The sequence below is a fragment of the Loxodonta africana genome, chromosome 3, assembly GCF_030014295.1.
Source record: "Loxodonta africana isolate mLoxAfr1 chromosome 3, mLoxAfr1.hap2, whole genome shotgun sequence".
NCBI lineage: Eukaryota > Metazoa > Chordata > Mammalia > Proboscidea > Elephantidae > Loxodonta > Loxodonta africana.
The window spans coordinates 181489834-181504548 of record NC_087344.1 but is presented as its reverse complement, the minus strand read 5'-3'; the positions used below and the strand labels follow the sequence as shown (position 1 = coordinate 181504548).

Sequence of the window (14715 nt, the reverse complement as noted above, 5' to 3'; positions counted from 1 at the left end):
TGTCTGAAATTTTTCATAATAAAACGGTGAGGGAAAAAGGCTAGAAAAAAAAATTTCCAAAACTCCAAAAATAAGACCAAAATCTCATTTCCTTAGGCAACTAGATAATACTCAATTTATGTCTTGGCATTGTATGGATACACTTAATAATGTTAATAAAATTATTTTCATTTTTACATCAGCCCAACATTTGACGCACAGAGAGAGGTCTGTAGCTAGCTAATGGGAGTAGCTTTAAATAAGACTTTTATTGAAGGAAATTTAGCCTGCTGACAAAACTGCAAAGCTAATGTAAACATGCCCAGAAGCAGGAGAAAAAGCTCTATATACTCGGTACTTGTGAAGGGAGCCGAATATAATGAAAACTAGGTAGAGACGGAAATATGACAAGCCAGTCACTATACGTACTATAGCAAGGAGCCATTCTACATGATCAGCAGAATATTATCTTCTATTCCCTGTGGACATGCAAGAAAGTAATTAAAGGGTAATTAGTCCCTCAGAGACAGCCTGTAAAAAAACAGACAATAAACTCCTACAACTACAAGCAGTGAGACATAGTTTTCAATTTTATCAGTTAAAACACAATGGCTACATGTCCACAAGAATAGCTAATAAAAAAAGACTGGCAAAACCATCTGTTGATAAGGATGTGGCGCAACTGGAATTCTCACACACTGATGATGCGAGCATAAAATGAAAACAATCTGGCAGTCTCTTATAATGTTAAACATACGCTTACTATGTTGTTGCTCTTGTCAGGTGTCATCGAGTCGGTTCTGACTCACAGCAACCCTACGTACAACAGAACAAAAACACTGCCCAGTCCTGAGCCATCCTGACAATCATTGCTATGCGTGAGCCAATCATTGCAGCCAGTGTGTCAATTCACCTCATTGAGGGTCTTCCTCTCTTTCACTGATTCTCTACTTAACCAAGCATGATGTCCTTCTCCAGGGACTGGTCCCTCCTGATAACATGCCCAAGGTATGTGAGACAAAGTCTCACCATACTCACTTCGAAGGAGCATTCTGGCTGTACATCTTCCAAGACAGACGTGTTCGTTCTTCTAGCATTGCATTACGGGGTATATTCAATATTCTTCCCCAACACCATAATTCAAAGGCGTCAATTCTTCTTCAGTCTTCTTTATTCATTGTCCAGCTTTCACATGCATATGAGGTGCATCAGGCGCACCTTAGTCCCCAAAGTGGCATCTTTAAAGCGGTCTTTTGCAGCAGATTTGCCCAACGCAATATGTTGTTTGATTTCTTGACTGATGCTTCCATGAGTGTTGATTGTGGATCCAAATAAAATGAAATCTGTGACAACTTGAATATGTTCTCCACTTATCATGATGTTGCTTACTGGTCCAGTTTCTGCCATACTGAAGGCTGTACTCTTTGATGGTCACCAGTAAGTACTTCAAGTCCTCTTCACTGTCTGCAAGCAAGGCTGTGTCATCTACATATCGCAGGTTGTTAATGAATCTTCTTCCAATCCTGATGCTTCGCTCTTCTTTATACAGTCCAGCTTCTTGGATTATTTGGTCCGCATACAGACTGACTAGTATGGTGAAATGATACAACCCTGCTACACACCTTTTCTTATTTTACACCATGCAGTATCCCCTTGTTCTGTTCAAAGACTGCCTCTTGGTCTATGTACAGGTTTCTCCTGAGCACAATTAAGTGTTCTGGAACTCCCATTCTTCGCGACGTTATCCATAATTTCTTATGATCCACACAATCGAATGTCTTTGTGTAGTCAATAAAACACAGGTAAACATCTTTCCGGTATTCTTTGCTTTCAGCCAAGATCCATCTGACATTAGCAATGACATCCCTTGTTTCACATCCTCTTCTGAATCCAGCTTGAATTTCTGGCAGTTCCCTGTCAATGTGCTGCTGCAGCCATTTTTGAATGATATTCAGCAAAATTTTACTTGTGTGTGGTATTAAGGATATCGTTCGATAATTTCTGCATTCTGTTGGATCACCTTTCTTTGGAATGAGGACAAATATGGATCTCTTCCATTCAGTTGGCCCGGTAGCTATCTTACAAATTTCTTGGCACAGATGAGTGAGCACTTCCATCGCTACATTCATTCGCTGAAACTCTCGAGTGGTATTCCATCAATTCCTGGAGCCTTGTTTTTCAACAAGTGCAGTTTGGGCTTCTTCCTTCAATACCATCAGTTCTTGATCATATGCTACCTCCTGAAATGGCTGAATGTTGACCAATTCTTTTTGGTGCAGTGGCTCTGTGTATTTCTTCCATCTTTTGATGCTTCCTGCATCGTTCAATATTTTGCCCATAGAATCCTTCAATATTGCAACTCAAGGCTTGAATTTTTTCTTTGATTCTTCCAGGTTGAGATATGTCAAGCATGTTCTTTCCTTTTGGTTTTCTAACTCCAGGTCTTTGCAAATTTCATTATAATACTTTGTTTTATCTTTTGAGCCACCCTTTGAAATCTTCTGTTCGGCTCTTGTACTTCATCATTTCTTCCATTCCCTTTAGCTGCTCTTTTTCAACAGCAAGTTTCAGAGTCTCTGCTGACATCCATTGTGGTCTTTTCTTTCTTTCCTGTCTTTTTAATGACCTCTTTCTTTATGTACGATGTCCTTGATGTCATCCTACAACTCGTCTGGTCTTCGGTCATTAGTGTTCAATGCATCAAATCTATTCCTGAGATGGTCTCTAAACTCAGGTGGTATATACTCAAGGTTATACTTTGGCTCTCATGGACTTGTTTTCATTTTCTTCAGCTTCAACTTGAACTTGCATATGAGCAGCTGATGGTCTGTTGGACCCTGGCCTTGTTCTGACTGATGATATTAGTTTCTCAGATGAGTTGCTGTCTAGAGGGGGAGGGGTGGTAGTAAGTACTGAATGCAAAGAGGCATGAGGAAGCTTTCTGAAGTGACACAAGTGTTCTACATCTTGACTGGGGTTGGTGTATACTTTTGTCAAAATTCAAACTGTATGCTTAAAATGTGTGCATTTGTCTGTATGTAAACAATAAAGTTTATTTTAAAAAAATTTAAATTATGTAACATCTTCATTTACAATTGGTAAAATAGTAGTCCATCATCAAATTAAACATTAATAATGGAACTTAAACAATTCCTACTGTACTGTTAGATCACTCTGAATTTTTTGCTGTTATGAACAATGTTGTTACGAAGATCCTGTAGATGAATCTCTGCACATATCTGCAGCATAACATTTTTTAAAGGACAAAACGCATGCGTCTTCCTTCAACTTCCTATCTTCATGAAAAATAAACTAAGCCTTGGATACTATTTCATGGATGTAATGAAGAGAAAATGAAGCCTAGCGCTAGTTTTACCCCTGCTATGGGTCTGGCTCTTTGTCTTAATCTCCTATAAACAATAGGACACATATTTCAAACACAATGTAGTTAAGAACCTAAGAACCTCAGCGAGAGATGATTATAAGGTCAAGCCAGATAGCAGCAGCATCTTTCTCAAGATTATTAAAGCCATAATATGAGAGACAAAAGTCAAATTCACCTAAAGCTGGATTAATATCACTATACTGCACTACAAGTATAATCCAGATTTTATTTTTTAGGAGGCCTAGATTCCTCATGTTAGATTTTTAAGCACTCAAGGTTGTAAAGCATTTTCTTCTGTCAGAGGATTTGAAAAAGAATTTTCGGCCAAATATCTCACATCAACCAAAAAACCAAAAACCACACCCGTCGCTATCGAGTCATTTCCCAATCATAGCGACCCTAAAGGACAGAGTAGAACTGCCCCATAGGGTTTCCAAGGAGCGGCTGGTAGATTCAAACTGCTGACCTTTTGGTTAGCAGCCGAGCTCTTAACCACTGCACTACCAGGGCTCCATCTCACATTAGGGAAACCCTCAAACACAATGAAATACATCAAACAAATGGACAATACACCTCTTAAAAAATATTTATGAAGAACATATGGAAACAGAAAAGTTCTTATGCTCAATGTAAAAAACATGTTTTTGGTATTTTAGAACTTAAAATATAAAATATATTGTTCACTGTGACTACAAGCACATAAAATATTTTTGTCTGTAGGAAAGGCACAATGTGTAAAAACTGAAAATACTTCAGCTGGGGTGACTGGAACTATGGATAATTTTTTTTAATTTAACACAGCTGCTTTATCATCTTTTCAATTATGAAGAGCTTTTTAAATGAACTCCCTAGTTTCTCCACAATACATCTTCTGAGAAATTAGGTGAAGACTTCACAAGTTGGAAAAAAGCAGACCCCTGGCACATCAGGAAAGAGACATTCCCTTTTGACTGTTCACCGGTCCAGTGCCAGCTGAGTATAGTTATAATAGAAACTGGCTGAGAAACTGGACTGTAAAAACAAGAAATTACTCAATCGCTTAAATATGAAGATCTGTCCTTTCTAATTCAGCTAAACTATCTGACTGGTTTATGTTGGCTCTTTTTCATCTAACTCTGCCTCCTTGCTATCTTACTCAGGCAAACGATCAAGTCAGAAAATATCCTTATTCACTAATTGTTTTGCAATCATGCTGCACTTTGCCCTTAAACCGTTTTGAGATATGAGATTCAGACATGCATAAGCAATGAACATGGCCAAAGACAATGAAGCTTGAACATGTTTGCACAGAATTACTCATCTAGAGCACTAAATATTAAGAACTTTTTGGAATTTTGTTTCAGAAATAGTCACATTTTAGATTTTATATATTAGAACATCTAATTTATTGGTGGGACAAGAATAGTACAACTAGTAAAGTAACCAAAGGTTTCCAAAATGTCTGAGCTTTTCTAATAAACACAAATGTGGCCAACAATTTAAAAGGTGTAAAATTACTACCTCGGCTAATTTTAATGTCAACTTATATCACTTGGAATATGAGATGATGTCTGTGTAAATAGAAAAATTCTTTTAGAAAGCAATTTCACTGGTAATCTGCACCCAGAAGTCAAAAAGGGTGCATATTCTTTCAACTCATAATAGCATTACTAAGAACAAATCCTAAGGAGAACACCAGAATATGAGCTCTATGAGGGCAAAAACTTTTACATGTGGCATATAGAAGGCTCTCAAGTATTTGTTAAAAGAATAAATGAAATAATCCTAAACAAAGGGCAGAAACATATCTATCATTATTTACATTGTTTCCAAATTTCTGTTCTTTCAAAAAAAAAAAAAAAAACAGTAGGGGAATGACTGGTCAAGACTGTTACAGCACAATAATTTGATAAGCTATAAAGTAATCATTATAATATATAATATATAATACATAAATATGAAGAACAACATAGAAATATAATTGGGCCAATGTTATGTTAAAGAGTGGATTACAAAAACGAAGAACTATAAAACTTCTAGAAGATAACACAGGAGAAAACTAAGTGACCTTGGCTTTGGCAACGAGATTTTAGACACAACACCAAAAGCATGATCTGTAAAAAAAAAAATTGCTGAGTTGAACTTTACTGAAATAAAAAGTTTTCAAAAGACCCTGTTAGGAGGATCAAAAAACAAGCCACAGGCTGGGAGAAAATATTTGTAAAACACATATCTGATAAAGGATTTGTATCCAAAATACACAACGAACTCTTACAACTCAACAATAATAAAAAAATAAACAACTCAATTAAAAAATGGGCAAAAGATCTGATTGGACACCTCACCAAAGAAGATATACAGATGGCAAACAAGAATATGAAAAGATGCTGAGTAACAGTCATCATTCCAAAACCAAAAACCAAACCTATCACCGTTGAGTCGATTCCGACTCATAGCGACCCTGTAGGACAGGGTAAAACTGCCCCATAGAGTTTCCAAGGAGCACCTGGTGCATTTGAACTGCCAGCCTCTTGGTTAGCAGCTGTAGCACTTAACCACTACACCACCAGGGTTTCCACATTCATTCATCATTAGGAAACTGAAAATTAAAACAACAATGAAATACCTATTAAGCCAAAATAAAACCAGCTGCCACTGAGTGAGGAAACCCTGGTGGTGTAGTGGTTAAGTGCTACGGCTGCTAACCAAGACGTCGGCAGTTCAAATGCACGAGGCGCTCCTTGGAAACTCTATGGGGCAGTTCTACTCTGTCCTACAGGGTCGCTATGAGTCAGAATCAACTCAACGGCAGTGGGTTTGGTTTTGGGGTTTTGGCCACTGAATGAATTCCAACTCATGGCTACCCAATGTGTACCACAGTAGAACCGTACTCCACAGAGTTTTTAATGACTGATTTTTCAGAAGCAGATCACGAGGGCTTTCTTCCAAGGTGTCTCTGGGTGGACCTGAAGTGCCAGCCTTTAGGTTAGCTGCCAAGCATGTTAGCCATCTGCACCACCCAGGGACCTATTAGAATGGCTAAAATCCAAAAAAAAACTGACAACATCAAATGCTGGTGAGGATGAGAAGCACAGGAATTCTCATTCTTACTGGTGAAAATGCAAAATGGTACAGATGCTCTGGAGCACAGTTTGGCAGTTTCTTACAAAGCTGAACACAATCTCACCATAAGACCCAGCAATTGCACTTCCAGGTATTTACTCAATTGAGTTGAAAACTTCCATTTACACAAAAACCTGCACGAGTACCTATAGCAGCTTTATTCATAAATGCCAAAAAATGGAAGTAACCAAGGTGTCCTTCAATAGGTGAATGGATAAACTGTGGTACATTCATACAATGGAATTTAATTTTTTTTCTTAAGAGAAAATAGAAATGTATTTCCTCCTGATGAAACTGGCTGGCTGAGTGATGGTGACAGAGTGGCTCTGCTCATGAGTTCATTCAGAGACCCATAACCTTTCATCATGAGACTCTGCCACATCCTAGCTTAGGACATTGGTTAAAGTTCAGTCTCTACCATGCCCCTTTTCTAGTCCTCAGGAAGAAGGAAAAAAGAAAGTCCAAGACAAGCAGTTTATTTTTAAGGAAGTGATACAGAAGTTGGCAAATCTCTCCTCTTACATTCCACTGGTGATGGCCACACCTAGCTGTGAGAGGGCTGAGAAGTACTGTCTCTTGCTAAGCATCTTCATTCCTAGGAGGAGCAAAAGATCAGATATACAATGGAATACTATTTAGCTATAAAAGAAATAAGCTATCAATCAAGCCACAAAAAGACACGAAGGAACTGTAAATGCATACTGCTAAGTGAAAGAAGTCAGTTTGAAAAGGCTACATACTGTATGATTCCAATCACATGACATCCTGGAAAAGGCAAAGCTACAAACAGTAAAAAGATCAGTGGTTGCCAGGGGTTTGTGGGGAAGGGAAGGGAAGGGTGAATAGATACAGCTAAGGGAATTTTTAGAGCAGTGAAACTATTCTGTAAGATATTATAACAATGGATACATGACATTATGCATTTGTCAAAACCTATAGGACTTCACAACACAAAGAGTGAACCTTAGTGTATGCAAATTAAAAAGAAAAATTAGTTAAGAACTTGGGGGTATCCCAGGAAAGAATAGATTATGACAAGAGAATCTAACTGTATTACAAATATATGAAACAACCCCCCTATAAAGCAGCTGAGGGAAAAGGTGCAAACCCAAGCAACTTTGAAAATGAATGAAGTCTGCAAAGCTAAAGGCAAAAGGAACTGCATATAAATACTATGCCCTTGTCAATACAGTTGTTCCCCCAAAAAGCACAGAGTAACAATTCTGATGCTTTACACATGTATACTGGAATTGAACAATTAAGTAAATGGATGACACAGATGGGGAGTCAAGTTTCTCACTACTGGAGTGGAAATTTACAAATCACAAGGAGGGGAGGCTAGAATGATACATGTGATAATGGCGTAGAGTTGGAGACATCAGTAAGAACCCATGTTTAACTTAGTACAGACAGATATATGTACATAAATGTGTATATACAGGGTTAGGATGTTGTTGTTAGTTGCCACTGAGTAGAATTCAACTTGGTGACCCCACGTGTTACAGAGTAGAACTGCTCCATAGGGTCTTCTTGGCTGTAATCTTAATGGAAGCAAATCACCCAGCCTATCTTCCACAGTACTGCAGGGTGGGTTCAAAGCACCAAGCTTTAGGTAAACAGTTGAGCGGAGACCATCTGCATCACCTAGTGTTTCTTTATTCTGTCAGCTGAGAGAACCTAAAAGAAACAACACCCTATTAGCGGCCACTTCACTGAGAGCCCAGATCGTGGTTCCTAATACTACCCTCCAATAAAAGGATCCAGGGCCCTTAGAGAAATGGCTGCTTCTAGTACTAGGTCAGGAAATACACAAGATGAGCCTGAAGCATCCTGTAGCACCAGAAAGTAAGGAAGTGCTCAAAAAACGAAAAAATACATATTGATGGGAGCATGTCTAAACAGCACAGAGGCCAACTGAAAGAGCTCTCAATGGCCCAAACTGGAACAACTGGAGCACAAAAAAGTGTTAGATTATAATTCAAAGTAAAAAATAAATATCCACGGGTCTATACTGATAAAAACAAATGACTGAACAAATGAGAAAATGAGACGAGACAATTCTCTTGGGTGGACAAATTCCAAATAAGTTACATAGATATTCCACCCTAAAGGAGGGGGAACATAGCTCCCCACTCAAGTATGGGCTGCATATAGTGACTTCTAGCCAAAAAATACAGTACAGAAAGGGGTCAGGGAAGAAAAATTTTACAGTAGAGAAAATGACCAACACTACTTCAGTCAGGTAATCAAGGTCAACATCAACAGTCATAAATCATGTTGACAGTATTAAATCTTGATATGAAATGATGAAAATGGCACTTTACCTCTGTGACCTCCCTCCCCAAAACCTACAACCCCAGTCTAATCATGGGGAAAAAATACGCACACACAACAAATTCAAATAGATGTCATCCTATAATGTACCTGATCAGTTCTCGCCAAAAACTGCCAAGATCATCAAAATAAAGGAAAGTCTAAAAACCGTCACAGTCAAGTGGAGCCGTGGAGCCTAAGGAGACATGACAACTAAATGTAATGCACTATGCTGGCTGGAATCCTGCAGTAGAAAAGACATTAGGTAAAAAGTAAGGAAATCTGACTAAACTATGGACTTCAGTTAGTAACAGTGTATCCATATTGGTTCATTAACTTTAGTAAGTATACCATATTAATTATGTCAGATGGATCTTGACTGAACGCAGAAAATACCAGAAACATGTTTATGTAAAAGCATTCGACCACATGGATCATAACAAATTATGGATAACTTTGGGAAGAATGAGAATTCCAGAACACTTAACTGCGCTCATGAGGAACCTGGACATAGACCAGGAGGCAGTCTTTGAACAGAACAAAGGGATACTGCATGGTTTAAAATCAGGAAAGGGCTGCCTCAAGGTTGTGCCTTTTCACCGTACTTATTCAATCTGTATGCTGAACAAATAATCCAAGAAGCTGGACTATACGAAGAAGAACAGGGCATCAGGATTGGAGGAAGACTTATTAATAACCTACAATACACAGATGACACAACCTTGCTTGCAGGAAGCAAAGAGGACTTGAAGCACTTACTGATGAAGATCAAAAACTACAGCCTTCTGTATAGCTTACACCTCAACATTAAAAAGAAAAAAAAAATCCTCACAACTGGACCAATAAGCAACATCATGATAAATGGAGAAAATATTGAAGTTGTCAAGGATTTCATTTTACTTGGATCCACAATCAACGCCTATGGAAGCAGCAGTCAAAAAATCAAATGACGTATTGCATTGGGCAAATCTGCTGCAAAAGACCTCTTTAAAGCATTAAAAAGCAAAGATGTCACTTTGAGGACTAAGGTGCGCCTGACCCACGCCATGGTATTTTCAGTAGCCTCCCACGCATGAAAAAGCTGGCAACGAATAAGCAAGACTGAAGGAGAATTGGTGCCTTTGAATTACGGTGCTGGCAAAGAATACTAACTATGCCATGTAATGTCAGAAGAAGGAACAAATCTATCTTGGAAGAAGTACAGTAAGGATGGTCCTTAGAACCGAGATGATGAGATCTCATCTCTTGTACTTTGGACATGTTATCAGGAGGGACCAGTCCCTGGAGAGAGACATCATGCTTGGGCAGAGGGTCAGCGAAAAAGAAGACCCTCAATGAGATGGACTGACACAGTGACTGCAATGCTGGGCTCAAGCACAGCAATGATTGTGAGGATGGTGCAGGCCCTGGCAGTGTTTCATTCTGTTGTACATAGGGGTTGCTATGAGTCACAACTGACTAGTCGGCACCTAACACCACCACTGTAAGACGTTAATAGCAGGAAGAACGGGGGGGAGGGGGTAATATGTGAATTCTCTGTACTATTTACTCAAATTTTCAGTAAATCTAAAACTGTTCCATATGGAATAGAACTGCTCCTCAGGGCTCTCTTGCATATACTCTATTATGGAAACAGATCGCCAGGCCTTTCTTCCAGGGCACTGCTGAGTAAGTTTGACTTACCAACCTTTTGGTTAACAGTCAAGTACAAACTGTTTCTGCCATCCCAGGATGGTCTGCACTGGGCTGCGAACTGCAAGGTTGGCAGTTCTACTCTTATAACACATGGGGTTACCTGAGTCAGAATTGGCTCAAGAGCAATAGGTTAATAACAGGATAGAATGAGTTATTCCATTTTCTGCCATCAAAATCCAACCAAGGTCTGAAATTTTCAAAGCAGAAAAATGCTATAGCTTTAAAGAGCTAAACGGTATTTTATTTTCACTTAGGAAGTTAAACCCACAAGACAATTTTACTAGTTGTCCTTTATCCCTATTTCTTTCCCTGCCCACAAATCAAAAAAGCAAACCAAATCAGAACAAAAAACCACCTTGCCTCTCCTCAGTTATGATTTATTTAGTGTCACCATTTTTTCTAGCCTGAACACGTGTCTAAATAAAAGTGAGCAGAAAACTACTACATCAAAGTCCAGGCTTCCCACATTACAATCAACTTCAGTTTTCTCTTCTCAAGTTTTGAAGACTATTGTCATGAAACATCCTTTTAATGTAATAATCCTGACAGATTAGTCTTTGCTAGGAGCTAGGAAAAGTGTCTTAACTCAAACTATGGCCAAAATTTAAAACAAACTAAAAATTCCACTATGTATTCTGAGTCTGATCCTTGGTAAGTGAGAGGGAAAACAAATAACAAATGCCGACTACACATAGTCCAATGTATACAGACTCCCAGTATTCTACGGAGAGGCCTACTTCACAAATCCTTTGGTGCCTTTTTAAGTATCAAAAGCAAGACTGAATCATTATAAACACCTACACATCCATAAATTTAATGCTGGGCAAAAAGGAGTATTAGTAACAATGAAGTTTGGCTCTGGCAGGGTTGAGAAGCTGAGACGTGTGTCTGTCCATGGGCATGCGGTCCTCCCAAAAAAGGAAAGAAACAGTAAATAACCTGTCAAAAAAGCTGCCTACCATCAATGGAACTTTTTACCGTTGGCTGGGTATTTTCACAAAGAATGCTGCCTATGTCAGGAAAAGTACAAAAAAGGCTCATCTATTTCTCAACCTTAATACCTCCAGCCAGAAGGAGATACAAGGGTGTGTATTACTTGGGAAGAAGGAGTGACCGATTCCAAGTCAATCAGTATAAAGGTATTACAGTCTACCCAGGCAGATTTACTTCTGAATAAATGAATCACATTTGTTGTTCAGAAAAAAGTATAGTAAGTCTTGAGACTTCAAGATACTAAAAATAAATATAAAAATATAACCAAGCTATTCAGAAGAAAAAATCATTTGTTATCTGATAATTACCTGTAAAGCCAATGTAACCTTAACACATCTCCAAGAATAAAGACAAACTTGTTCAGTTTTCCTCCTAGTACAATACAAAATTCCAGTCTTAGAATTTTAAAACAGCTTCCTATATTAAAATTATTAAGGCTTTCCCTTCATTCACTTCCATATTTTCATTCTTTATTTTTAACCTTTACACTGGTTCCACTGTTTGCAGGGAAATACTAACAATATTGTGCAAGTTCTCCATTTTTCAAAACTTTAGTATTCATGACTATGTTGCTTTCTATTATGGGAGGTAACAGAAATGACACTTCATAAACAGAATATGCCATTCAATTATGGAAGCAATTTAAAAGCGAAGTTATGTTTTCTTTTGTTAAAAAGTTTTGAAAATTTTAGAACTAAATTGTCTCCCATTTATTTTTAAATATAAACCTTGATTCTAAGGATAACAAAACAAACAAAGAAGGAACAGAAATAAACACATTGGGATTTAAAAAGCAAGCCTTTATTTCATGTGAATTCTGGGAATATTCTATTGTCACAGGGCATCCAGCACAGAACATATTAAATGCGCCACACTTAGTATGAAAAAAGTTAAATATAATGCACTTCCTCACATGTGAGAGAAGTACCAGCGAGGTCTTAAAGTTCAGATACCAAAACTACAAAAATAAGCAGCACTGATTTATTTTCATATTTTCTTTAAAACTTTTGTCTTTAAAACTTGATCAGCATATAGCAACTCTATGGTTCTATCAAATATAAGGCTGGATGTGACAATGGGTTACTTCTTCACACAGTGGGGCAATGAATGTTAGAAATAGGTAAGAAAGTTGCTCCTAGTCATGGTGGCTTCTTCAACCTGACTAATTCACCTCCCTCCGGTGTACACTATTTCTGAGGACCCTTCACTCCATTAGTCACCAGCAGTAAACACAACCAGCCCTGCTAAGCCATTTCCCAAAACCAACTCTAAATTGAGTTTGAGATCTGGTACATTTTGGATCATCGCCTACAAAGCTAATCTAAATATAACTCCCAAATGTTTTAAATTTGGTATACTCATCACAGTGGAAGTTAATTAAAGAGTAGAATCCACTTGTTTTATCAACAACCTTAGTTTGCAAGTCAGGTAAATTACCAAAGAAGCAAGCTTAATTTTTAAAGTTCTATTTCACTATTATTTCTGATTCACCGCATAATGTAATTAAAAGCACAATTTCTCATGTTGGGGCTAAGTTTGTTCTGGGGCCACAGACTGCATCCTGAATCCCAACTACCCATTTCCTAAATCAATTAGCCCCAAAAGGTATTGTACACGAATGTGAATAGATAGTGTCAATCTATCACTACTCCTGAAAAATACCTTCACTACTACTACTCCTCCAAATGTTTTCATCTATGAAAGGATTTAAAAAGGAATAACAAGAGATACCCTGCTAAAGGGCTATAGCCCTTTAGCAATCAAATACCATCTTTTAGTCCAAATTAAACTTGGGCAATTTTTCTGAAAGCTGAGGAACACAGACTACATTTTTTATAGGTCTGTAGTCTGTTTCAACTCACTGATATGACTTCTGACATATCAGCAGCAGAAAGGATAACTGGGCAGGACAAAGAACTATAATGTAACACATCAGCTTCTAGCTCACAAGGCAATCTTTAGTGTCACATTTCCTTGGATTCAAAACACCAGGTAGAGAACAAAATCCACTGTTGTTTCCAAGTAAAGACATGTACAGTTTACGAATCTCGACAAACAGACCCAAAAAGTAGTTTTTAACCGTACCAGACTCAAAGTGACTAAGATATTAGATGAAAAGAACTATGTAAGCCCCATGGTACATTCGGTAGACAAACTATACACAGAGGGTCAAAAACTTTATAGACGATTAAACTGATCAGCTAGTGGAAGAAGTTTCCACAACTTCCACAAAGGTCATCACACTTTTCAAGATCTTCAAATAATCATTTAATCAATCTCCCAATTTTACAAATATGCTAAATAAATATAATTTAAACTGTATCAGTACACAGACATAAGAGCACTACAGTATTTGGAAGGAAAAAAGACAACTTCCTGGTTAATCTCACTGCATAGTTGAAGAGCAATGAGCCTCTCTCTTGAAAGCAGCTGGGACAATGTCCACAAGCAGCTGACTCTCTGCAGACCGCCCTGTACTTTTCCAAGGAGATGGAGGCTAATTACTTGTGTTTCAACTCCAAAGAATACACATAGCCCTGTCATTCTAGTCTTGCTCTGAGGTCTGACGTGAGAGTCTGAAGAGTTTCAGATACCTTAAGTAAAAACAAATCATTTTTAAAAAGATGCTTTCATAACAACGGAAGTTCCTGGAAGGAAGTACACATAAGAGTACTCAAATACAGCTCCCTCCTCAGCAAATTAAATACGTTGCAAATAGGTGTATTTCCTCACTTATTATGAGAAAGTTAATTTAGTTGGCAGAGAGCAATAAATAATAAACGAGACAATACACACATAATACCATTCCCAAAATTTAATCCTGAAGTACCCATTACATCACTCAGAGAAAGCAAAAACTCACCAGAAACATCAATTCTTAAACTTATTTCAAGGATCTTTGTATCAATTTTCATTCTGAAGGTGTAAATTTTAGTACCACATTAAGTGCTCCATCTTTCTTTGGTCCCCTCAACTCCCAATAAAAGACTGAAATTAAAGAAGGCATCTTCAAATCAGAGGAACAGGCTTGGAGCAAAGAATGGCTAAAATATCACACGCAGGGCAGAGCACAAGTGGGCCTGCAGCATAAGGATAAAAGTCATCAACTGTAAACACAAACGTATAGTAACTGAAAATATGAGGGAAACAGAAATGGATATGTGAGAAGCGGGGATGGACTGTCAAATAAAATACATACACAAATTAAAGACTACCAGCTTCTCACCAGCTGTTCCCAGCTCTGGGTG

The 14715-nt window shown here is 38.0% G+C and overlaps 1 protein-coding gene across 5 annotated transcripts in view; it reads right to left on the bottom strand.

The window, feature by feature from the left end:
- Positions 1-14715, bottom strand: part of SNX27 (sorting nexin 27) — a 100868-nt gene that overhangs the window by 78267 nt on the left and 7886 nt on the right. The window contains exons 1-2 of one of the 5 annotated variants that reach the window (XM_064282600.1): positions 8891-11763; positions 6989-8143 (exon numbers count right to left, since the gene is read on the bottom strand). The exons of 3 other annotated variants lie outside the window; for them this stretch is intronic. In XM_064282600.1, coding sequence (XP_064138670.1) covers positions 6989-7059 — 71 coding nt within the window. In that variant the 5' untranslated portion in view covers positions 7060-8143; positions 8891-11763. Of the gene's footprint in view, positions 1-6988; positions 11764-14715 lie in introns of those variants that run through there. One more of the 5 variants, XM_010589430.3, reaches the window with a different exon arrangement.